Here is a 25966-nt window from a genome sequence, read left to right as displayed (position 1 = left end):
CAGCACGTTATTTATTTTTTCAGTAAAGCAATTCCTTGGGGTTTGTTTATGAAATAGCACCGCTTGGTGAATATGGGCCTAAATCCCATTTTGGTATATGTAAATTAGGGGTTGTGTTGGAGGTGAACATATAAAATTAAAGCAATAAGTGTATATGATATAGATTATAGTTCACTAAAAAAAAATAAATAAATAAAGTTTTTCCAATACAAAGTTGATATGAAAGAGTATTTATCTCAAACATAATGGGTAAATGTAAGCCAAGCATTGTAATTTCGTCCATATAGTTTTTTTGTACTGCTGTAAAGTATATTGAGGGAAAAGACTTTTCCTCAACAGCTTACAGATCCCTAAACAAAGAATTAATATTTCCCAAAAATATGCAGAATATTTCAATCACATATCTTTATAATCAAGAAACTATTTATACACCACAAGATGTCATGTAAACTGACAAAGGCTAGAGAACAAAATATCTGCTTAAGTTAGGACAACAGCAATACTTCTATAAACAATAGGGACTTACAACATCTGTTTCCTTCTGGCTTCCTTCAAAAAGGACACACACACACACACACACACACACTTTGTTAAGCTACTTATATTCATTTACATGAAAATATTTTTGGTGAGAAAAACCTCCTTCAGTGTTGCATTAAATGTAATTATTCTGCACGAGAACAAGCAAGGAAGACCATGTGATCATGTAAAATGGTGAAATATCGTATGTAGGCCAGGTAATACATATTTGTATGTGGAAAGTTGATGTAAAAGTGAGCAAATGAGACAGTATAAGGTTATGACGACCAAAAAGTTTATATAAACCAACCCCCATACCAAACCACACACCTAAGAGCTCCCCACAGCCGTTTCTCTTCCTGAACATCAGTGTTTATATCATGTTATTACAGTAGACGTGCTAATTAACATTGTTGTTTTATTGATCTCTCAAAACGTTATCCTGTTGCATTTGTCCCAATCTTTCCCACCGTAAGAGAAGTACAGTAAGCAGGTACTTTTCTTACCGTGGGAAGGATTGTCTCGAAGCCAGATGCAACAGTTTGGTAGATGGGCGGTAAGCATGGTCAGACAAGTTACAGTGGCGACAACAATTATTTTGAAACACAAATCGGTATAGTTTACGGTAACATTCTATATGGGCAGATTATGGCAGGAAGTCATATTTTTATTTTTAAAAAAATTCTGCAACGCCACAAATAATTCATGAAACTTGTGATATGAGTGTGTAGAGTTCATATTTCAGTCACCCGCTCATGTCTTTGGTCTCCCAATGGAGACCTTCCTTTCATAAGCCTCTATTATTCTGGAGCATATTGGTTAAACATCATCCCCCATTTAAGGTAGATCCAACAGATTATGCTGAGTGTATAGTTCCTGAGTGAAGTCATAGACCTGAGTGACATATGGCATGGATTCTCCAAGCATGGCCACTACTTCCTCTGTTGTTCCTACGTTCATCACCTGAAAGAATGTGTTGCGCGCTGGGAGGGCAAGGAAGGCAACAGTTGCCGTTTTGCGGATGATCCAGGGATGGTAGTTGGCCAGAGAGTCATTGTATGCCTCTGCACATAATGTGGATGTCTTACTATCCTCACTACTTGTTCTTAGCTTCTCCAGGAAGAGCTGCAGCCAGCGCAGGGCACGGTGTAAGCGCAAGATTGTGCGGCAGCCAGAATCTGAGTTACTAGAACGCTTGTTCAGATCCACCAAGTCAGCACTCAGCTCATACTCAACCATGGACTGCAGAGTCCGATATCGCTCGCCATTGGTCCCACCCAAGTAGCTCTCCATTATCTGGATTTTGCTTACAGCATCTTTGGAGACAAAGGAAAATATGTTTCCGAGGCTGTTCATAAACCTAAGCGAGAGAGGAAATTGTGAATTAATGAGATTATTCTAGAGGAAGTGCTAATTGTTTCATACAAACGGTAATGTGTAAACAAACTGAATGCACCATAACCATTTCCACTAAACAGGACTCCATCACCAAACTCATACCCTGACCTTATACCTGAAGAAAAATGGTCTGTCCTGCAGGATTACAAAAACAAAACAAAAAGCCTAATGTTAAGGAAACTTTAAGGGGATCACGGAGATATGACATACTTGGAAATGGATAAATATTAGTCTATGACCAATGATCTTGTCCCAATGGTATTTATTTAATATTAAATCCCAAGCACTGTTCCATAATAAACCAATGGACAATGCCTGTATCTGTAAAACTTTGAAGGATATGAATCTAATACACCTTATAAAGTTATGGGCAAGTTTGTGTGATAGTTTGTGATTTACTGACACACAAGGAGAATTCTGCATGTCAAAATGCAGATCAAAATGTGCCCTTAACTTACTTTACCTTTTTAAAAAAATCCCGTTATTTAATCCAATACACATGTATGTGCGCGCACACACACACACACACACACACACACACACACACACACACACACACGGAATTTCTTTCAACTGTTCCTTATCATAGATACATTGTCAGCATTTCCCCATACAATACGAGGTATGAATTTTAACAAATGTCACACCAAATCTAAAAGTTTTCAGACCAATCTCAGAGTCAAAAGTTGAAGCTCACTTTGCTATTACAGCTGTTGATATCAAACATGGTCAGCAATAAGGCAAGATCAAGGTTGGGCTGCCAAACACTTGGAAATATGTATGGAAGCTTCCATGCTGCTTGGATTACTTGAGTGTAATATAATTCCCAATATTTACTTAGGCCAACAAATAGAGATGATATGGCCACTTCCCCCAATATAACAGATGGCCAGACTGTCTGGATCTTAAACAGGAATGGATCTTACTCACCTCACCAATCCTTTCCACCCATTGAGGTAATGTTCTACCAGAACATCTTGGTCGTCATCAACTAAGCAGCACTTGAAGCTGTCCAGCACCTCCTTGAGGGAGAATTTGTCTTCTGTGCTGGACATGGTAAGCAGCTATGTTGTTCAATCCACCTGCTGAAAGCAAATACGATTATAATCCTTTTCTTAATTCTGCACAGTGCTGTGACTGATGCTCATTAGAAGCTTACAGTACCGCTAAGAGAGGCACTAACAAACTAGTCATGTCAATATCTTCTCGTCTCACGAGACCAGGCTAACCTTGCTTAGCTTCTAATGGAAACAATCTGTTTCGGTTGACTAAATGTTTCGTTATCATCATTCAACACCAAGTTATATGTTTGCACATGTGATATTAGAGCATAAACCCAGGACATAACACACTGAAACATCCTGATGCAGCCAGGAAGTGATATTTCCTATAGCTGCAGCTTTATCATGGAAGACCTGTTGAGCATCACATTTTTCAGATATACATTTACAATGTATCTTAATTTTGCAACAAAAGAAATTGACCAATTGGCTGATAACAACATTGATCTAGACTTCGCTTTGTACTTCTTCTTCTGGTCTACAGAAAGCTTGGTTCTACATTAGTTTGACCTATTTCCTTTTTCTAGGTAGAGCAATTCAAAGAAATAAATAACATGCAAGCAGATAAATAAAGTTCTATAACCTCATTACCCAACACCTAATATATTTACTGTGAAAATATATTCATTTGGTTTAATATTTGAGTTCCACAAATAAAAGCATAAAATAATCAACTGACCTATTCGGTACATTTTCAGAGTTATATAAACAGACTGGATCCAAAATCTCATGACAAAGTTAGCAATAGAGTGACTGCTAGTACCGGCAACACATTCGAGGATGGAATGTATAGATCTAATGAGCAGTTCTGATGAGCCTTTATGTTTAATTAATTTGAAGGCAGAAACTAGTAGGTGACGTTAAAACCGAACAGCAGAGGTTAAAGCAACACGTTTTGTTCACCAGCTGTAAATGGAAAAAAAAAAAAATCAATTGCTGTAGGAGGTGAAAGGTTTCCACGTGTGCAGGAAAAAAAAAAAAAAAGATCTGGGTGTTTCCCAACATGTGAGTCACTGGAGGAGAACCTGCTCTACACACTCCCTGTGCACAATGTAAACCTGCTGGTCTGGGCTCCACAGATATGTCAACTCTCATCAGTTTGGAGTCAGTCTCGCTGATTTTTAGCATAAACAGTCTTAAACAATTCAATAAAGCCTCCCTCGTTAAAAATAACCCCCTTCCCCAGTACTAAAAGTAATGGTCACTGTTTATAGTCCTTTGGAGTTTATATGTTTGAGTTTCTCTTTTTTTTAAGTCAATGTCAATAATTCAATGAGAAAAACATTACTTTGATTCCTAATCCTCTAAGAACACCGAATACAACTGGATTGTCAGGTCTACCGTTGCCTTTTCTGAAATTACTCATATCTGCTAATAGATGCACAACACCTTTTGATTGAGGGATTGTCCTTGTACTTTTCAAAACAGATGCAGTTTACAACAAGGCTATTGTTGACAAACAGGTATTCCTACACTGGGGGAAATCAGAGCAATCATTAAATGGACGTGACCTTCAAAAGCTTTGCACCAGTTTACAGCTCCTGCCACTCACCATTTTTACCTTCTATCCCAAATTCAACACTGCCAATACACTGCCTATTGCACTCTTGTAGGCACTATGACTCAATCCATGCCCCCACGCGAGATATTTGGGAGTTTAACCAGCGGGCAAGAATACTTGCTTGCTGGAGACAAAATGGGGTCAGCCCTACTCCGGCAGCCAATAGAAAGCCACAACATTAGATGATGTCACAGCTTTCTATTGGCTACCCTGTGGCCATAATTTTTTAATGTCTCAAGCTGGCACGAAAAAATACAAATATCTCTGTAAAGAAGGGGTCCTTTGTGGTCAGGGGACATCTGATCAGCTCCAGGGAACACCTGGTTTCAAGTCATTCTAAAAAATAAAGATATGTGGAATGGGATTGGTTCAAGGCAATTAATCATTCACAATGTAATATTAAATATAGTATGTTAAATCAAGGATTCATATTTATTTACATTGAATTGCTTGGTCCATCACCAAAGTAGTTAACCCCTTGACTGAGGGATCAGAAATACTTTGCAATGTGTTAGCCTCTCGGACAAATAAATAAATAAAATGCATTATAGGGAGACAGTGACGATTTGAGCCCCTCATTTTTGTATGAATATTAGAAATACATCTATAGTAATGATATTGATATTGATATTGAACAAGATAATGCAGCCAAAAAATATTATAGCCGTATATTGTAAATCCTACATTTTGGTTCTAATGAACCATAGTCATGGATACCTGATGAAGGTTCATTAGAACCAAAACGTTGGCTTCAATTTTGATTATATATATATATATATATATTTTTTTTTACTGCATTATCTTGGGTGCTCTGTTGTTTTCTTCCAGTATCAGGATATACATGTATATGTATGGCTGTTTGCCCCCCCATGGAGGTACCGACTGGTAAACACTGATTTTTTTGGTATTTTCTATTGACTTTATTTTGTGATCAAAATTGTTTCTGGGTCTGCATGGTTATTTTTTTTTTTTTTTTTACAATAAAGTAATGATATTAACATTAAATCGGCTCATTGGTGCCATTACAAATTTAGCGTTGGTGGCTAGATTTATTTTGTTAAAGAAGAACTCCAGTATTTTGGACTCCGATTGCAAAAGGTTAAGATTGTATTTATATAAACCCCACAGGATAGCCGGCCACTGCCAGCTACTAGGACTTATGTGACAGGAGGCAGGAAGTATAACCTGGACCAGCCATGGCTACAGGGACAACAAAAATAGGTATATTAGCAAGATGTGGCTATATTAAAAAGAGTAAACCTATTGATGTTTGTGGGTAAGCGATGGGTATAGGTGGGTAAGCGATGGGTATAGGTGGGTAATCTTAACCCTGTCCCTGCCAGAGAGACCAGCAACACAGGCCTCTGGCAATAAAGGGGTTAACATTTAAGAGGGTGATGCCATTCCAGTCTATAGGGTGAAGGGGGTAACAGGTCAAATGTGGTGACACCCAAACCTCACTATCTTTAGGGCCTTACTGGACCAGTTACTCTTTTGATCTCCATCACCAACTTCAGTTGGATCTCACTCATTGGAACCAGAGCTGCTCCATTCAGATCACACGCTTCTGACCACAGATCCCTAGTTCCCTCCATACACCTGTACAGGACTCACCTGCCACTTCCTGCAGCCACTAACACAGCTCTGAGATCACCCAGCTCCATGACAGCGCCCCGCCCACCTGGTACAGTCAATTACCGCGCCACGCCCATCCGACTCAGCCAATCGCCACGCCCACCGGCATCATACTTACCCCACCGGCCTCACATGCACAGCTCTCATCACGCCACGCCCTCCAAAACAGATTCAGCCAATTACCAACGCAGTCCTAACAACGCTACTACGGTTGGGAGGTGGGTATCTTTTGCCTCGTTTTTTGATTGGCCGAACGGGTGCAAGCGGTGAGCGGGTATTGGTTGGATTCGAAGAACCCGCCTCCTGACCCAGGGATGTCCCACCCAGTCAGTGTAATGGCGCACTCCAGGCCGGTGAGGTGAGTATGTGCGCAGGTCAGTGAGCAGCGTGTGACGGTCAGTGCGCCGCGGGGTGTCACTGCTGCGCTTCACAGGTCTGAACTTGCACATAGACACCTCTCTATTGTAATAACACATATAGCAGGCACCTTTCTGGGAATGCAGACTACAGAAGCTGTGCCCGTGTATACAGTGTGAGACATAGCCACCATATATGTATCATTTTGTTTATGTGGCGCCAACAGTGTACTCAGCGCATTACAACATTGCAATACAGGACTACAAAAGTAAAGTAGGTACACTGGGTATCCAATAACAAGGCAAAGTGAGACCCTGCCCTGAAGAGCTTACAATCTAGATGGCACACAGCAATGTATATCTTTATTTGTATATCGCCATCCATGTACATAGCGCTTTACAGCAGTAACACATGTGACATAATAGGAATAAGCGCTTAATACATAAAAGTAACATTAGGAAAAGGAGTCCCTGCCCGTATCTTACAATCTAAGGCATGTAATATACAAAGTGCGGGGCGCGTGCACGTGGCGCGCGTTTAGTGCCTATAGGCCAAAAGGTGACGCGCGCTGGTAGGAGGCATAGTCATGATTTCACAGCGGTAGGTCGCACTGTGATTGGCTCGCAGCAGCCGTGCGCAAACTGGGGGCGCCCGGGACTTTTCTGGGGGGCGGGGGGGGAGGGGCGCGGCATTTACAAAGGCCCCATGCTGAGCTCGAGGACTCTGTAAACTTAATTACCAGGCTCTGGCCACGAGTCTCTATGACAACGTGGCGTCAAATGATGTCCGTTGCCACGGAGACGTGACGTCGCGGGTCACGTGACCCCCAGCGTCATTTGACGCATCATTAGACGCGAGGGGATGTGCGACCAAGGAGGGAGCAGGTATGGGGGGCCGCAGGGAGTTTGCACACCGCTGGCTCACAGTGTCACGTAGCATGGCAGCCGCTCGAAAATACAAATTTCTTTGTATTTCCACACAGCTGCCATGCCTACGCTGTCTGCCGTGCGCGCGTTAGCACTTGATGAACTGTCATAGGGAGACAGGTATTTATCATTGCCTCGCACGCAGCCGCTAGCGCTTACTATATTACAGGCCTAAGTTGTAAGCAGGAAGAATGTACAGAGACAGTAGGAGGGTTTTCTGGTAAGTGCGTCTGCAAGGGGTCGAGGTCAGTGCATGATCTGTATAGTATCAGCCAACAGAGCTAGCCAAATGCTTAATTAAAGAGGTGTGTTTTAAGATGGGCCTTAAAGGTGGTGAAAGAGGGTGCTAGTCAGATATTGAGGGGAAGGACATTCCAGAGGTGTGGGGCAGTGAGTGAGAGAGGTTTTACAGATGCAGAAACCATTATCCGAACATTTCACGGAGCCGTTGTCACGATGATACCAACTTTTATCAACACATTTATATTTCTGGGTACTTGATTGAACAGAACAAGTTGCAAAATAAATTGTGATTTATTTCCTTAATAGACAAACACACGACATCTGCAGAATACACTTAAAACAACACTCACTGGGATAAGGAAATGGAAGAAATTGTCCTTGGAACGAAAGAAATTGTCCTTTGCTTGCCAGCGCAAGAAATGCAGCCTTGGTTTTAAAAGTCCTGTGGTTATGTGGTTGTTAACCCCTTCACTCCTGGACTGGTTGCTGCTGTACTTTAACAAAGTCTTGCATCTTTACATCATGGATTAAAATTCAGGAATCACACTGGGAAATACCTGGGAGGCCACAGTTATAGGGCTGTCCGGTGGGCAGGGCGCATGGGTCAGGTTGACGCCCATGCCACTTAGCATACCTGGGCTACACCCAGTTCTTGGGGCCACTGTGTCTGGGCTCTGTCTTAAAGGTGTCACTAGCCTGACATCTGCTGTGCATCAGTGTGCCAGTATTGTATGCATTATGGGCCTCTGGGTCTTGTCATAATTGACACTCTTTTAGACAGGGGGACTCTAAATCTGTGGGAGCCTTTTGAGGCTCCATCAAAAAAATAATTACAACCCTTTAAGGCTTGGTCAGAAAAATACCGAAGCTCATTCACCCATATCACAGCTGGAGGTCCAAGTAATTCCTGCTTAGACTTATAAAAAAATACATCCTGCCTTACATTTAAGATCTGCTATCATGTGTTGGTTAGAGCAGGGGAGCGCAAACTTGTGCTGCGCCCCCCTGTCTCTCTTCCCCGGCTCTCGCGTTCCCCTGCCTTCCTTCAGCCGCGTCAGATGACGCTGCGTGGGCGTGTGACGTCAGGTCACATGGTGCCGCGGCGTCTATTGACGCCGCGTTGCCATGGTGACGCAACACAGACGGCTGAATCCCGGTAAGTAAACAGTTGCAGGGGCCTCACGCGATCCCCCGGCATTTAATTTAAATGCCTGGAGGAAGAGCGCGGGGCCTCTGCAACTGCCCGCGCCCCCCCAGCACAATCTCCCGCCCCCCCTGGGGGTCGCGCCCCCCACTTTGCGCACCGCTGGGTTAGAGGGTATGGCAAGCAAGGCATCTTGTCTTTTACCCTCGCAGACAGGGAATGGCCTGCACATGGGGAATAAAAATGGCGGGGACAGGGCAACAACAGTAAAGCATGGCAAATCAGGTGCAACCCTTTCCTCCCCGTCATAGCCGTGTTTGTGAACTCTGCTGTATTCCACGCGGTATTCACTCATTCTTCTGTGAACGCTGCTGCGAATGCGCGCCGGCACCAGTAAAAACACTAGTAAACGCGCGTCTTAACGCGCGAAAGTTTGAAGAAATCATGCGGCACGACCTGGGTATGACCAGGAATACAAATCGTGAAATGTTCGGATAACAGCCGCTACATCTATAGGTGGGACAATGCTTTAGATTGGAAACAGCCCCTAAACAATGAGGAAGCGCAATGACATACGGTGTACATCATAAGGGCCCCTGAGTGCCACTTTTTTGTCCGTCTGTCATTAAAGCATTGTAGGGGTTAAAGACTGTAAAACCCAACCAAAGGCATTTGTTTATCATGGAAATGTTCAAAGTTTAAACAATGATTTTAAAATAGTAGAAAATAAATATTATAAGTGACAATTCACCTATTAAACAGGCCGCTGTCCTTTGTTCACTTTGGTTTTAGGTAGGTCTGCACCTTTAACTTTTTTTAGTTCTGTGTTGCTGGACATCCAACATGGCATCTGTTCAGAAGTGATCACATGGCTGTCCCTTGGCTAATGGAAATGGAAGCGGGAACTCCACTTCCATTTAAATCAGCCCCTGGAAAACAAACATTTTCTAATGATGTTCCTTGTACTGTACGTGAATAGGGCCTCTGGCGTGACAGGGCCCGTGACCTACCAGGTACATCATTAGGGCACTGAAAAGGATACATGAAGGACAATTTTGCGTTTTTCTTTCCCTTTTTGCAGTTTTCTAATAATGTGGTTATGGTCCTGACTTGTTACTGTTACTACAAACCTGCGTTGAAGCTATAAGATCACAAGATGCCGGAAATCAAAGTTACCCCTTTAGGTAAGAATACAAGCCAGGTGATTTGACATCTGTCATTTAGTTTATGCAGCAAGGAATTCTAGCACAAAGTAGTGGAGCAAACGGAGACTTGCGACTGTGGACTTATTAGAAAACATAAAGATGCTTCCAGAATCCCTGCACTTTGTATTCAGTGAGACACTCAAACCTTTGGTTACCCTCTTGTGAAAGCACCCTGTGTTGTCTAATGGGTCACAAGTCAATCATCCATCTATACCGGGGGTATATCTGTTGGTAGCTTTTGGGGACGAGTTAGCTACACCTGATCTATACAAATCCATGTATGGTTCTGTTGTTTACAAATTAAATTCTAGTTTGTAGTTTATTTTCCTATTGAAAGAAGTGTGTATCACTTGCTAAATGCACTGGGTGGCTTTTCAAAGCTTTGCAGTTCTTTATAAGGTGTCACATCCGTTAAACCAACAATGCAGATATCTTGTATAGTTTTATGTATTATTGCCATATTTTCTTTCCTTTTTTTTTAAAAGACCTTTTTGTAAAATGAAACTCAAAAAAATCAATGTAAAATTGTCTTGAAATATAATTATGGTCCATTTAGGGAGAAATGTTGTTTCTAATGGTTTTTCGCCTCCTTTAAGGTTCTAGATTTGTTGTATGGTCGTACGTTGACTGTAGGAGTGCCTTATTGCTTTCCAATATGCATAATACTAGCATCAAAACCAACAATCACAACTGCATAAGTCATTTAACTCTGTAAAGGAATAACTCCAAGGTTGTGTCAGACTGTGTTCTTTAATAGCGTGGATGTATTAAGCGATCATTAAAATATTGAGAAACTGTTATTGCTGCAGTCGTTCAGATTCCCAAACAAAAATGGAACCATGAAGTTAGAATACCAGCTTCCAATATACACAAGGGGGATTTTGAGATGTCTCTGCCTTCTTTTTTTGTTGTTTGTACCGATGTTCCTTGTACCCCTTACACATGAAACAAAGTTAGGACTCTTCTTGGGGAAGGGAATAACCCTTTCATTGCACTCTCCCCCAGGTGCTGGTCAAGATGTCGGCCGCAGCTGTATTCTGGTGTCTATTGGAGGGAAGAATGTAATGCTGGACTGTGGCATGCACATGGGATTTAACGATGACGTGAGTGCCAGACACATTAGCAACAGAATGGTGAACGTCCAAAATGTTTCAGCGAACTGAAGTTCTGATCAGGCTTTCTAAAAATAATTAGTGTTAATTTTAGAGCTTAATTTTAGAGTATACACAAATCTACGTGCTGGCTGTCTACTAAATGTGTGGATAATAGTTACACCTGATAAATCATTCTCCTTTGAAATCTGAATGATTTCTCAGTGTGGTACGGAGGATTAGCCATGGTCTTGCAGTAACCACCTTACTTTCTTTCTCTTAGCGACGCTTCCCGGATTTCTCTTATATCACACAAAATGGCCGTCTCACCGAATTTCTGGACTGTGTTATTATCAGGTAAAGGAGGTGATTGTGTAAGTTAAGTGCGCAGTGTGTGGTACATATATATGCTTGTCCACCCATCTTTCATGTTACTATTGTTAGAAGCCCAGGCACCTTTCCTGAAACAAAGGTATGGTGTGAAAATGAATTTACCTTTTATAGTAGGTGCCCTTCCAACACTGACACAGAAGTGTGTATGCACTGTATGTGTGCCATACTTTTGTTGTAGCAATTTAATTTTTCTGGGAAGTGTACAAGGGAGATTAGTGGAAATTGGTACTTTGGCTGCTCTTGTTTGTTGTAACTGAATATATGGAACAACTTCCAATGCAGTAAAGGAGGCATCTTTCTCTTCACAGCCACTTCCACTTAGATCATTGTGGAGCGCTGCCTTACATGAGCGAAATGGTTGGGTTTGATGGACCCATCTATATGTCTCAACCTACTAAGGCCATCTGCCCTATCTTGCTAGAAGATTACAGGAAGATCACTGTGGACAAGAAAGGGGAGACCAACTTCTTCACCTCTCAGATGATCAAGGACTGCATGAAGAAGGTGGTGGTTGTAAACCTGCACCAGACAGTACAGGTGAGGCGGACAGTATCTGTTTGAAGAAGAGACCTGCACAGCATCACTCGTTTCAGCCTAGCAGCATCCCTGGATATGGATTTAGCACGTTGCTTGTTTCTTTCTAAGCATGTTGTGGTGTAGAGAGACTTTAAGACAGATCTGCAGAGCGCCATTTTATCCCCATCCATTGCATGGTGAGCACTTTAGTGTTGAAGATCTTTTACATTCTGTTCCTTAGGGATGTTCCGTGTTTTCACATCTTTTGCCACAAGACTTTCTGAACATCATTCGTATATAACTAACACTGCAGGACACCATTTTCTATCATTATAATTTGTGGAAATTATCTTTAGTGACCCTCTTTCCTATCTTTTCAGGTTGATGATGAGTTGGAAATTAAGGCATACTATGCTGGCCATGTTCTGGGCGCAGCTATGTTTCAGATTAAAGTGGGATCTGAGTCTGTAGTATACACCGTGAGTATAAATACAGGAATGATAATATATGAAGTAATGGTGCATGTTTACTTTTATTCAGTGCTCATGGACACAGTGCCGTGCAAGATAGTCACAAACGCTCTCTGCTTACACAGATAAACACAAGCAGATTGTCAAAGGTCATAAAAAAACCCAATCTTCTTGTTCTTAGGCACTTTCCCTGGGTCCCATGATCTTTTAAAGATCTCAGAGATGGTCAACTCTCTGATCATTTTTAGTTCTATTATGTAGTTAAGTGCAGCAACATTTTCATGTCCAATTCCCGACTACTTTTTGTCTCTGAGCCTGTTTTGTTATTTTAACACACACACAGGCTTTGGTTTGGGTGCATGTTTCTGTTAAAATGAAGGTAGTCCATCAAAAAAGAAATGGGTATAACCTACATCTGCAGCTCCATATGTGTTGTAATGTACCCTGTGGAATGTTACTCTACATCTGGGTTTCTCAACCAAGGGTGCCGGGGATCCCTGATGTCCCACGGCCTCCTGCCAAGGGTGCTGGGTCCCCAGTGGGAACCTCCCTCGCTGCCTGGAGACAGAAGCTGCTATTCGCTCTCCTTTTTCAGCCTGGCACAGAGGAGAGCGACGAGCCTCTATGTCTCTAGTGCAGGATGTGCTCCACTGAGAAGCGTACAAGTTTGAGGTGTGTGGGAGGAAAGAGGGAAGGAGTGCGGGCTGTGTGTGTGTGTGTGGGGGGAGTGAGTGTGTATGCCTGTAAGTGAGGAAGTGATGAGTGAGGTCGGAAGAGCTGGGGTGCTCTGAGATGTAAAAAATTCTTTAGGGGTGCCCCTGCTCAAAAAAAGATTGGGAATCCGTATTCTACATTGTGAAATATATCAGTGATGCTGCAACATTCCAGCCCTCTGCTCAGATTGAAATGTAATACTGTTTGTGAAAGCCAAAATGCTGCAGTGATATGGCAGTGCTCCTCTAATGACTGGATGTTTCTTGCACCACAGCGTTACATTCTTAGAATGACTTTGCTGTCAGTAATTTTAAGCTTCTGGTTACGGTTTTGCTTGTGTTGGTATCCCAGTGATTATTTTTTATTTCCTTTTGTGTGCAGGGTGATTACAACATGACTCCAGATCGTCATTTGGGGTAGGTTCCCCTCTATCAAACTATAGTCTGTCTTCAGTCTATAGGTGTACCCAACGTTTCATTAAAATCTACATTGTGGGACACTTACAACTTTTGACTTGCACATAAAATGACAGTTTAGGTGAAAATCGGTACAATACTTTTTGACGATGGTGAAAAGTGCGATCCTCAACACTTATTTTTGCTCTGATCTTTAGATATAGCAAAATGTGCAATTCTAGAGCATGTTTTCTTTGTGTCTTTTTCAGAAGGTGCATATCTATCTCATCACAGTTTTTAATATATTGAACTCTCAATCAGTATTTCTTATGAGTACTAGTGACTATGTAGGGTTTGGAAGTGTACTGGGAATTCACAAATACAAGATAGTTACTTGCAGTGTGAGTTCTTCTACTATAAAGTGAGTTTGTCCACCATAGAGGTTAATGAGTTTTTTTCAATCCCTCTCAGAGCCGCTTGGATTGATAAATGTCGTCCTGATTTGCTCATCAGCGAATCCACTTATGCCACAACTATCCGAGACTCGAAGCGTTGCCGGGAGAGAGACTTCCTGAAGAAGGTCCATGAGTCTGTGGAGAGGGGAGGGAAGGTACCTGTCATTCTGTTTCCTTCCTTTGTCTGGCATTGAAAATAGATTTATTGTTTTGCACTCTTATCCATTCATCTCTTTCCTGTTGATGGCATCTCAGTCACATATAACTGTAGTAAAGCTATGATGATGCAAGATGTGGAATACCATTCTTGCATGTGTCCTTGGTAGTGAGATCGAATTTCTTCCTGCCGAATGTATAAGGTGTTACCTTCTTTATTTGGACTAACAATAGATATTATAAGACAAGCTTCTGAGTTCTCCTCTCTTCCTCAGGTCAGCAATACTCATTACAGAGATTCCATGAGCTTAACACAGATGTAAAAAAACAAGATAATCTAAGACAGATGTGGAGAATTCATGGCCAAAGGGATGGTTACTAAACAGACAGGAAGAGAGAGAACTCTCAAAAGCTTGCCTTTTATAATATCAATTCTTAGGCCAAATAAAAAAGGTATCACCTAATACTGAAGTGCTCATTTACTCTGCATGATTGCAACTGGACAAACATGACTATTTCTACATAAATCACACTGAAAGCTTTGTAATGTAGGTTCTCTCTTATGGCAGGTTCTCATCCCTGTGTTTGCTCTTGGGCGTGCTCAGGAGTTATGCATCTTACTGGAAACATTTTGGTAAGAACCAATTTCTAGGTTTAGACTTGTACCAATTGTATTGCTACAGGAGAGCTGTAGTTACTGTGCAGGTTGTGACGCTTTTTTATGGAACAACATTTTAGTTCGTCATCGTTGGCCACAAGCTTTCAAGCCTTCACAAGTACCTTCAGTTATATGATCAGGACCACAAATTAAATGCCACCTCTTCCAACTTCCACAAAACAGAGCCTTTAGTAAAAACCTCCTTTCATGTATCTCCTACAGGTCTGTTTTTATTTATAACTATAATAATGCTTAAATGTATGTGCATGTGACCTATACACAATACAGAGAATCAGAGCCAGATGGTGTTACTTTATCACTGGAACACTGTTGGGTTATTCTCCCATTACTGTAGGTAGATCTCACCAAATCTGCATCTAGTCGTATATATCAGGGTAATATATGGTGCAGAGAGAAGGGAACTACAGTTAACTTGTTCTGTCGCTTACACTGTTGGATGTTGCAGAATATGATTAAAAGATATTTCTGCTCATTTGCCAATAGTTAAAGTTGTACAGTTGTGGTGTGGTGAAGTGGCGTAGTGAAACGCTTTTTCTTCTGCCTCAGGGAACGGATGAACCTCAAGGCACCGATTTACTTCTCCACGGGTCTGACAGAGAAGGCAAATCATTACTACAAGCTCTTCATTACCTGGACCAACCAGAAGATCCGCAAAACCTTTGTACAGAGGAACATGTTTGAGTTTAAGCATATCAAGGCATTCGACAGGACTTTTGCTGACAACCCCGGTCCCATGGTAAGAGACTGTTTCCAGGTTCAATGTGGCAATAATGATAGATTTATTGATACTTTGTGAGCACCTTTAAATAATATGGTCATTAATGTAGCAATCCCACTTAATATTTCACTCCAGAAACGATTCTTTTAAAAAAATCCCCTTTAATATGCCTTCATTATTCTGATCACATAGTAATTGTGAAATTGTTTTGTAATATATATGTGGAGGAACAATTTGTAAAATTTTATATCTGCATAAAAGATGGATGCCATTGTGAATGTCTTCAGAACTACTTAAACCTCTCACCCGTCATAAAGATATTAAGCATCGATTCCTTAATTTTCCCTAGCAAAAGTATTGCATACTCCATATGTCCTGGAATTTGTCATCATATTGCTGTGGGTGCAAATTTTAATAAGATAAGGTTATCACAACAAAATAAAGGTATCAGAATGTATGAAACCCAGGTTAAAAATTCCATCTGAATTATTTGTGTTGTCACGTTGTTGTTGTTGCAATGTCGATATATGTATTGCAAAGTAAAACGGCTGATTTTAATCTGTTCCTCGCCATAGGGGCACATGAGGATTTTAATCTTTTTGTATCCGCTAATAATCATCATGAGGAAGTTACGTTTTGTGCTTCTGATTTCGCCTGGTAGGTTGTGTTTGCGACTCCAGGGATGCTGCATGCTGGCCAGTCCCTCCAGATCTTCCGCAAATGGGCAGGGAATGAGAAGAACATGGTGAGAAGTGTGGGATGTAGTAGTGTATTGTGTCTGCATCGTTTAAAAAGACTGAGTGCCACAGGATACTGTTTTCTATTAAAGTCCATAGAGCGATTTCGACTAAGATTCTCGCTTTCCTGTTAGAGCACGAAACACCATTCTGAAAGGCATGACGTGCGCCTGCCATATTTGGATCCTTTGAAGTGTGGGATGCTCATCAGGAGTTAAGGCTTTAAAATGTGCACTTTGTTAGTAGGCGAGGCCCTAGGGAACCCTACTAAACCTCTCATTTATTGTTCACCCCTTTGCTGGCAGGGGGTGTTGCATAGCCGTGTTAAAAGCTCCACAGGCAGCAACGGTATTAATAAGGCTTCTAGGGCATATATACACCTAATGAGCTACCAAAGTGCATTGTTGAGTATTATCCTAGCAATTTTCCAAAATGTTCTATCATCTGTTTTCAACTTATGAAGTACCGAATCTGCCTCAAAGACATGCGTTTCATTTTGCTTTAGGGTAACTGTTTTCTCAGATGATAACACTGGCCCCAGTTTGCACGTTCACCTGCTGTGCATTTCTTCCCGTACAGGTGATCATGCCTGGTTATTGTGTGCAGGGCACAGTGGGACACAAAATCCTAAGTGGGCAGCGCAAGTTGGAGATGGAAGGGAGGCAGCCGGTGAGTTCCCTGAATTACAAAGCAGTGTCTGCCAAATAGGAGACACTTGTGTAGGGAAAAATAGATTGTATTGATGTCTTTGGAATTTGTTGTAGACCGCACAGCAAGCTCCAGCAATCATAAACTATATTCAAGTTAGAGAATCTTGCAGTTGACATGTCATCTCCTACCACCAGCTGGAGGTGAAGATGCAAGTGGAATACATGTCATTCAGTGCCCATGCTGATGCAAAAGGAATCATGCAGCTGATTCGTCAGGCAGAGCCACGTAATGTATTACTGGTGCATGGAGAGGCCAAAAAGATGGAGTTCCTCAAGCAGAAAATTGAACAAGAGTTTCGTAAGTGTTTTTTTTTTCTTTTCCCCTTCTATTTTGACTTCCCTTTTTTTTCCCATTCACCCCCAGCTCCAGGGGAAAGTTCTGTAATGTTCAACAAGTCCAATTGGTACACACAATCTGGGGCTATTCTCTACCAGTTACACAGGCTTTCACTGATCATAGTTTCATAGAGAACCAGACAAAAAAAAGTATAGAGATAGATGTGCTCAGAGCTGCTCCACATGGGAGCTGGTGTTTGTTATATTAATGGTATTTCTGTTCCTTACAAAGGCATTGACTGCTCTATGCCTGCTAATGGGGAGACTGCCACCATCATTACCAACCCAAACATCCCAGTTGATATCTCACTTGGGCTGTTGAAGAAAGAGACTGCCCTTGGTAAGTTGCTATGAGAATAGTATAATGTATCGTATGGGTAAAGCCTTTTATAGCATCATCTTCTATTCAGGATACTAGTGTTGTACCAAGTTCTACATTTTGCTGGGTACCCGACAAAAATGGGCAATTCCATCTGGAATTCCACCGGCCGTGTACCCTGCCCGGGTAGCATATGCTTAACTGCAGCCGGCGGAGGGTGAGGAAGACCGCTGCGGAGGGTGAGGAGGACCGCTGCGACATCGTGGGAGCAGCAGCAGATGTCCTGGTGGCGGTGGTAGCAGCAGACGTCCTTGTTCAACTGGGGGGAGCAGCGGAACACAGCACACAGCTGATGCCGGGGGAACCATGTGACCGGAACTGGAGCGTTCCTATTGTATAGCTGGGGAGGAGCTGTCTGTCCAATAGTAACTCTCCTGCTCTGGTCACATGGTTCCCCGGCTGTGCGCTGTGATCCGCTGCTCCCACCAGCTGAACAAGGACTTCTGCTGCTGCCACCGCCACCAGGACATCTGCTGCTGCTCCCACGATGTCGCCGCGGTCTTCCTCACCCAACGTCGCCGGCTGCAGATAAGTGTTGAAGTCTTTTTAGCTGCTCTGAAATTACCCGGTGCCGGTCCCAGCCCTCTGCTGCCAGGTCCGGGTAATTTCTGGGAAGCTAAAAAAGCACCGGGTAATTACCTGGTACTCGGTACATCAGTACAGGACACCAATCCCTCTTGGACTGTACTTCCATTCTTTAAAGTTTCTTCCCTTTTGCAACATCACTGCTAATCGGGCGTGAACTGCATTGTTTTGCCGTGTGTTGTTGGTCTCCCAACGCTGAAGGGATTAAGGCAGGCTACACTTATAAACAGTCTTCCTCTGCTACTTATCCTAGCTTAAACTCTCTTCCCTAAGAGTCACTTGTTCTAGTTGGAGAAACGTGTTGACTCAATCAAAGTGTCTTCTTTTGTATTATCTCTAGGGCTCGTACCAGACTGTAAGAAGCCCAGACTGATGCATGGAACACTTATAATGAAGGATAATGTGAGTAAAATCCTCTCTTCATATTTTTTAACCTTATTACGTCTGACCTGTCCATCAGCATTGAAAGAAATCAAGCACTATTGTTATCAAGTCTGTTAAATGCATTGTCCACACATCATCATATACTTACACATGGCAAAGCACCATCTAAGCATGCTTTAGGACCTCTTGATGAGCTGACATTAAACAAACATTTCCAATTTGTTTTTTAACTTTGGTAAAATATAAAAATGAAAATAAACAAGGAATAGTCTATGTAAAAATAATAACATTATTTGCAATTAAAGGTAGTTGCTAAATAATTGTAAACATTTTAGAAGTTGACGTTGCTTAACATGTATGTATGATATTTATTGGCTGCCTCATGTCCCGCTGCAGAGCCTCCGTCTAGTCTCTCCTGAGCAGGCGTTGAAGGAGATTGGCCTTGGGGAGCACCAACTGCGTTTCACCTGCAGGTTGCATGTTCAGGATGCCCACAAAGAGCAAGAGACTGTGCTGCGAATCTACAACCATCTGAAAAGGTGAGCAACGGCTCACAGGACAGCCAGATGGGCAATGATGAGAACACAAAGTAAAGGAAAGGATCTTTGTTTCCGCTTCTAACCAATACAAATTGTTATAATGCGGGGGTATCTAACCACTGAAAAATAGAAAAGTCACGTCATTAATTCTAGTTCTCGCTGACTTTGGTGTTGCACAAAAACTCCTGTGGTATCAATAATATAAATAAAGTTCATAGATGTAAGAACGGAAAAGAAAAACGAGAGGAGACAGACAATGAACAAGAACAGAAGAAACCTTAACAAACTGGAAAAGCGTATGGATTGGCACTCTGAAATACCTGCTCCAAAAAATAACCATCAAATCTAAATTTAAAAATTAATAAGCAGTCCTTTTATTTCATACATAAAGGCATAAGTTAAATAAATCACCTAAAATTAGTACCAATAATTTAATAACATACTAAAAACATCATATTATATAAGATATTGTGTATATGTATAAACGCATATATGTATATGTGTAATAGTTGTTATATTGACACAAGTCAAAAGTCAGGCAAGTGGTAAATTGGAGGGAGGTATCTGATGCATTGCAAAAGTAGTGCTAACAGTACCCAATGCGGTCTAGGTTCCACATTTACATAAAGTTAGTCCCCAAAATGGAAACGGATTGGGACACAAAGTAAATTGCTCTATACTCCACAAAAGGGACTGAAGGGCCTTATCAGAGCGGTGTAAATTGGAAATAGATCAGTGTTCTGCAGGTGAAGACAATGAGATGCTGTGCAACAAAATGTCATTAATATCACAATGTACGTGCAGGATCAGTCCTACAGCAGCAGAGGGTGCTACAGTGCAGTATAGGAGAATACATTTCATTCTGCTGTTGCTCGGGTGCAACAAAATGTAATTACGACCTTGGAAGTGGACTGTGGAGAAATCCCTTTATAGCAAACCAAACAAGTTAGGAGGGCCTATGCATTCCCCCTCACTACTTCTCGTTTGGCGTTGGTTGATGGATAGTCACCATCATGATAGTAGCTCAGTTATCTGGACTTTAAGCTAATGTTTTGTTTTTGTGCAGTGTCCTTAAGGATCGCTCTGTGCAGCATCTCCCCGATGGCTCCATCATGGTGGAATCTATTCTCCTCCAGGTTTCAACCCATTCAGAGGATCCAGGAACAAAGGTCCTGCTGGTGTCCTGGACATATCAGGTTAGCTTTGGTTTGATAGTTTTAAGTAAACATGTTCCTGTAGAATAACTGGTAAACTCATGAATAACGAGGATTCATTCTTGCACTTCAATAGAAAAAAGAAAAAAAATCATGGTTTTGTTGATTATGTGCATAGTTTGGCTTAAAGTACTTTAACTGCGAAAATGTGGCCGAGAAATACATGGTCATAGCCAATTATCATATGTGTGTGTGTATACTTCATTAGAGTAAATACTGTTTGGCATCATATGCACATTAAAGTATCCTGTGCGCTCATGGAAATATATCCTTTTATTTATTGCTCCCTCAATACTGTATGTATCTATATATTGCACTAAATGTATTCACAAAATGGTAAAGTAGTGTCTACCCAAATGCCTGTCCTGGTTATTTGGACTAATCATATAGGATCCATTATGGGACTCAATAAAAGAAAAAGTTGAGAAGCATACTTAAATTAAAATGATAGGAGTAGTCACTTCGGATAAAAAACAGCAGATGTATTACTTGAAACACGTTAGCAACTTGGTAAATCAGATGGACGCAGGCATCAATAAAACCATTTTGTTTGATATTTTTGATCTATCTATCCTGGGTGGGGATTAGCAGCTGTGGTTATTGTAGATCCCCAATAATGTATATAGGTATATCTTCTCTGGAAACCTTATTGTGCATATTCAAGAGCACTATTGCCGCCTTCTGCAGCATGGTCGGTTTGAGTGGAGTTTCCATAGTACATGGAATGCTGCATCAAGTTTAAACCATTGAGTACTAGAGGGGCCAGCAATGCCATTGCTTTGCACTTTGTTACTGGCCCACCTGGCACTCGAGGGGTTAAAAGGTAGTATTAAACCCTGGAAAAATCAATCTAGCAAAACCGATTCCTAAGTACTGTATTACACTCTCCAAATGAGCTGTTCCCTTAGGCCCAGAACCACAAAACGTTAAGTAACGTAACATTAGCCTAACCTAACATCACCTTAAGCCTAACCGTGTAATCTTCAAAGGCCAATAATGTAATGTTTTTTCCCGTAAAGAGCAGAGCATTAACTATAATGGCCGCTAGGGTAAAGCCACATTTGTGTCATTATCACTAACAGCTCATATCCACTAAAGGCAGTTATGGTTAACACATGGACTTAATGTTATGTTATATCATACCTAAACTTGGTGCTGCATAAAGACCTCGAAATAGGGCTTTTACAGTGGGATGGGTGTAACACCATTAAGCGTAATTTAACTAAAAGCGTTATTTCCCTCTCCTCTCTCTTTTCAATTTGAGCTGAAAACCTGTTTCAGGGTCTGGATCAGAGTAACACCAAGACAAACCGTACTTAACATTATATGACTGGCTAGATAACACAAGGTTATGGCTTTGCTAATGATACGTTAGAAAAACACTGTTTTTGCAAATAATTAGCTTTTGAGGATACATGTTAACTGCCTGGAACATAACATCCTATCTGGTTTTAGGTAACATAACATTATGAACCCTTAACTGAGCTTTGTGGGTCATCTAGTTTAACCACACACACGCACACACCTCACCACGTTATTTCTCTGTATGTCGCTCATGGGTATCTATAGCTTTATTGAATTTTTTTTGTCTTTATTCTTTTTCCTTTCTGCCCAGGATGAGGAGCTGGGAAGTTTCCTGACATCACTACTGAAGAAAGGATTACCTTAGGGAGCAAGTTAGGTCACTTTAGCCGGCGCTGTATCGGTATGAATGTGACCTTGAGAACAATAACTTTATACTGGTCTGACTTATAGCAGATATGTTCTAGCTTTCAGGAATCCAGGCCTACAACATTAGTGTTTCCATCCTTGAACATAGCAGGAGATCTTATTGGAAGGTGAATTATAGGAGGCTACATGTGATATAAAAGCTGGGAAGTCCCTCACACAAATGGCATTCAGAGAGAAGCCACAGACGTATCTGTTCTGTTTTTCGGGTTTTTTTTTTTTTTAATGCTCAAGCTCGTTGAAAAGTCCCTTGAATTACTGAGCTGAACTTTGGTGACCCTTCTGATAGTTAAGATTACAGCGGGAGCATTGTGTAGACAAAATGGGAATTCTGGTAACAACTCTATTTCATGTTTGTGGTCTTTTTTTTATTGATCACAAACTGCATGATCTTCATTTGCTCCATGGAACAAGATGATGTATGTTTTATTATTATTTTTGTAATAAAGTAAATTTTTAGCCTTTTATCCCTATATCTTATTTTTTATCAGTGTTAATCAGCAGCAACAGTATGACACTGGGATTCATTAACCTTTCTTTGCATGTATTATAACACTGCGATCCCGCTGACTGGAATGGCAGTTAATGCTGGATCACTGTACGATAACCTAAATCTTGGCGAATCTCCTACTTTGGTCCAGATCCACAAAGCTCTGTTAAATCAGTGCTCATAACATCATGTTATCAAAATCAGTAACGGACGTTATGTTCCATGAGGTTCCCCCAATCCACAAAGCTAATTTATATGCAAAAACAATGGCCGTTGGTAACCTGACCAAGACATATATTTTATTAGTCCCAAGTGCTATAGACATATCACCTTCAAGAAATACTGTCACGTATGGTGCACCTGTGAGCATGTGACCTGCATACGGGAAAAGGGTCAATACACAGCTACCAAGCTGACCCACTTTTCTTCTTCCACAAACGTCTATCAAATGAGTTATATCTCCCCTCACTCCGTCCCAATATACCATCTGCCTCGCACAGCACACTTGTGAGCACGTGGCTTATCTATGCAACCAGGTTTAATACACACGGTTAACCTAGCCAACTCCCCTTTCTCCTGCACAAGGTACTTCACATGAGTTAATATTTACCCCCTTACTCGATTGCAATCATATCTATACACTGCAATCACCCAAGAAATATGCAGATAAAAATATGTATCTGCTAGGGTCCAAGGTCCCTGTTTTAATAAAGAAAAATTATGCACTTAACACACACCTGTTATAGCAAAAGGTGTCTGAAAATGTAAGTTACACACGCTAAAGCGTGGAAAAAAAGGGGGGATGGGGGAGCACCGGTGGAAGGCTGGTATAAAACCTAAATTGGTTGTGTAATGCTCTATGACAATATGAAGGGTTTTGTGGGTGTAAAATAATTTTTAACACTCACACGGCCTTGTGCGAATGCTGTCGCATCAAGGTATCTTTAAGACTCCCTTTTCTTTCTTCTTTTTTCTTCCTTCTTTCGTCTCCTTTCTGTCTTCTGGATTCTTTCGCCACCTTGCGTCTGTATTCTTCTTCTCCTACTTCTTTGATGTTTATCTCACCCTCGGAATAAATATATACACAAAATATGTGAGCAAACTGTGATTGTATCAGGGAAGGTATCAGGATATATAGTAAGAATATATATAAAACACTCACACGGGCATGTGTGCGTGCGCTCTAAGGGATGGTATCTTGGTCTTTCAGGGGCAGTCCCACTTCTTAAAGTAAAGTTAAAGCTCTAAAAACAGAAAGTCAAAAGCCACACCTTAGTTAAAAGGCAGAAACAAAATAAAATGTTACTACTCACACGGCCAAGTGTGAGTGCACACTTGGATATGGTATCTTTGGGTTCTCCTTCTAAGGTCCCAGCTGGGAAAGGTCCACTGGTGCTGAACGTGGGTCCTCACCCCCCCCCCCAATGGGTCAAAAAGTTCTGAGCCCGAGAAATTCAAGGCCAAGGTCTTTATTAAATGAAATGAACAATAAAACAACAAAGCACAGCTAACTCAGCCCGTGAGTTACTCTGTGGACAGGTAAAAAAGCCAGTCTTTAGGGAATCGAGCAGGACTTGTGGTACTGCAGCTGAACTGCCTCCGCGTCCGGATGTAGCGCTGCACGTCCGCGTGTCCCGCTCCCGACGGTGGCTTGATAGGGTCAAAAATACTGGGGGATTTTGAGCTAAAGCGTGCAACAGTTCATTCAGAGCCCAAAGCAGTACTTATTAAAGATTGTTTTAATATAGATAATAGTGCTTTAGATTACCGAAAAAGATTATTACAAGAAAATACAGTTACAATAAATGCAAAAAAGTTAAAATAAAAGGATAAAACATAAGTAGAAATTACTATACTTTACCATGTCATAGGTTTTTCCCAGAGAGGCCTCTGGTGTAGCAAAGTTGAGAACTCACATGTCTGATCCCAAAACACACCACTTGTTGAATGCTGCTTTTCATACCTTGCTAAGACTTATGTACCATTCTTCCTCCATTGAAACAACATAAGCTCATCCCTGTTGTAAATCAGCTCTCCTTTACAGTCTTGACTGGGGGGTGGGGGAGAGAACTCCTCTAAAAATACGTTTAAAATCTGACTGGATATATAACACACTCATAACTTAATTTCCCTAATACTTAGACGTCAGTCATATGAATAGGTTCAGGTCATTTTGGTGAATATAACAATACTCATTTTAACCGGCATTATTATTTTTAAGACAAACTGACCACATTAACCCCTGAAGCACAAGATTGATTAAAACACTTTATACTCAGTTTTATTACAAACACATGGAGACACCTGTGCACAAAAAGGAACATACCTGCGAGATATCCTATTCATATGCAAAGTATATTTAAATGACTCCTAGTAGCATATATCCCAGGTATCTTGGGTGTACTTTTTTTTTTTTTAGTGCACTGAGGAAGAAGGGAGACGCTACAATCTGGGGCAGCAACATCCCTGCTCACTCTACACTGGGGAGAGAGGTGAAGCCTCCCCAGGTGGGTTGCCTGCCAATGCTTTACTCCATCATCCTACCCTGTAAGGGATCTAAGATCCATCTGTCTTCATTGCTGGGTTTTTAATTCCTGCTGCATCAGGGAACCTGCTGAGCTTCCAGTGTAAACTTGTCAGAACATCCACCAGCTCCTGCTTCCCACGTGTTTCATATGAACTCACATAATGCAATGTGTGAAAATAATGCTTACATACATTTCATAAAGGATAGTGTCTCTCTCTCGATAGAGATATAGAGATATATATATATGAGAGAGAAAGAGAGAGAGAATATATATATATATATGTATACATCTGCAACAATCTATGTTCCCAAGCAGTCATCTATCCAAGTACTAATCGCGCCCGATGCTGCTTAACTTCTGTGATCGGACGAGAACCCGGTGTGTTTAATATGGTATGACTGTTGCCTACAAAACTATTAATATTTTGTAATATAAAGCAAAGCGTTAGGTAACGATTATGAAAATGCAATGCGGTTGTATAAAAAATGGATAAATTGGGTAGATACTTCTGGGGGTCCTATGGAAAGGATTGTCGCAGTAGCCACCTCCCCCAGCGCTGCACTTTTTCCAGAGTTCCAGTTGCAGCACCGAAAATAGTAAGGACTGCTATTTCTGTATGGAAAATACAGCTAAACCCCATTATAACACGATCCGTTACAACACGAATCCGCTTATAACGCGATGCAAGTGCGGCTCCCAA

At 41.4% G+C, this 25966-nt stretch overlaps 2 protein-coding genes across 7 annotated transcripts; one reads left to right on the top strand and one right to left on the bottom strand.

Annotated features, from left to right (window-relative positions):
• Nucleotides 1-920: 920 nt before the first annotated feature.
• Nucleotides 921-6314, bottom strand: CPTP (ceramide-1-phosphate transfer protein). Of its 5 annotated transcripts, none has more exons than XM_075604780.1 (3): nt 6293-6314; nt 2848-3002; nt 921-1879 (listed from the first exon to the last, which is right to left on the bottom strand). In XM_075604780.1, exons 2-3 carry the CDS (start codon nt 2970-2972, stop codon nt 1357-1359), a joined length of 648 nt encoding a protein of 215 aa, XP_075460895.1. In that variant the 5' UTR covers nt 2973-3002; nt 6293-6314; the 3' UTR covers nt 921-1356. The 5 variants fall into 5 exon arrangements, with proteins under 5 accessions (XP_075460895.1, XP_075460892.1, XP_075460893.1 ...); XM_075604777.1 differs by lacking the exon at nt 6293-6314 and adding an exon at nt 6154-6261; XM_075604778.1 differs by lacking the exon at nt 6293-6314 and adding an exon at nt 6154-6254 and having other exon boundaries at nt 2848-2999.
• Nucleotides 6315-6385: 71 nt separating this feature from the next.
• Nucleotides 6386-22715, top strand: INTS11 (integrator complex subunit 11). Of its 2 annotated transcripts, none has more exons than XM_075604775.1 (18): nt 6386-6532; nt 9926-10028; nt 11055-11152; nt 11424-11497; nt 11842-12070; nt 12430-12528; nt 13615-13649; nt 14100-14238; nt 14809-14873; nt 15465-15654; nt 16298-16381; nt 16953-17042; nt 17219-17381; nt 17652-17759; nt 18724-18785; nt 19164-19306; nt 20373-20502; nt 22136-22715. In XM_075604775.1, exons 2-18 carry the CDS (start codon nt 10001-10003, stop codon nt 22187-22189), a joined length of 1791 nt encoding a protein of 596 aa, XP_075460890.1. In that variant the 5' UTR covers nt 6386-6532; nt 9926-10000; the 3' UTR covers nt 22190-22715. The 2 variants fall into 2 exon arrangements, with proteins under 2 accessions (XP_075460890.1, XP_075460891.1); XM_075604776.1 differs by having other exon boundaries at nt 6526-6548.
• The last annotated feature ends 3251 nt before the right edge of the window (nt 22716-25966 follow it).

The sequence above is a fragment of the Ascaphus truei genome, chromosome 6, assembly GCF_040206685.1.
Source record: "Ascaphus truei isolate aAscTru1 chromosome 6, aAscTru1.hap1, whole genome shotgun sequence".
Lineage (NCBI taxonomy): Eukaryota > Metazoa > Chordata > Amphibia > Anura > Ascaphidae > Ascaphus > Ascaphus truei.
The sequence above is the reverse complement of the archived record's forward strand: the minus strand, read 5'-3'. Positions and strand labels throughout refer to the sequence as shown.

Coding starts and splice junctions, on each gene's coding strand:
- CPTP (XM_075604780.1), bottom strand. CDS start 2,972: ATGTCCAGCACAGAAGACAAATTCTCCCTCAAGGAGGTGCTGGACAGC. Junction 1,880..2,847: donor GGGTGGAAAGGATTGGTGAG/GTGAGTAAGATC, acceptor TCTCTCGCTTAG/GTTTATGAACAGCCTCGGAA.
- INTS11 (XM_075604775.1), top strand. CDS start 10,001: ATGCCGGAAATCAAAGTTACCCCTTTAG. Junction 14,239..14,808: donor CTGTGGAGAGGGGAGGGAAG/GTACCTGTCATT, acceptor CTCTTATGGCAG/GTTCTCATCCCTGTGTTTGC. Junction 18,786..19,163: donor CACTTATAATGAAGGATAAT/GTGAGTAAAATC, acceptor GTCCCGCTGCAG/AGCCTCCGTCTAGTCTCTCC.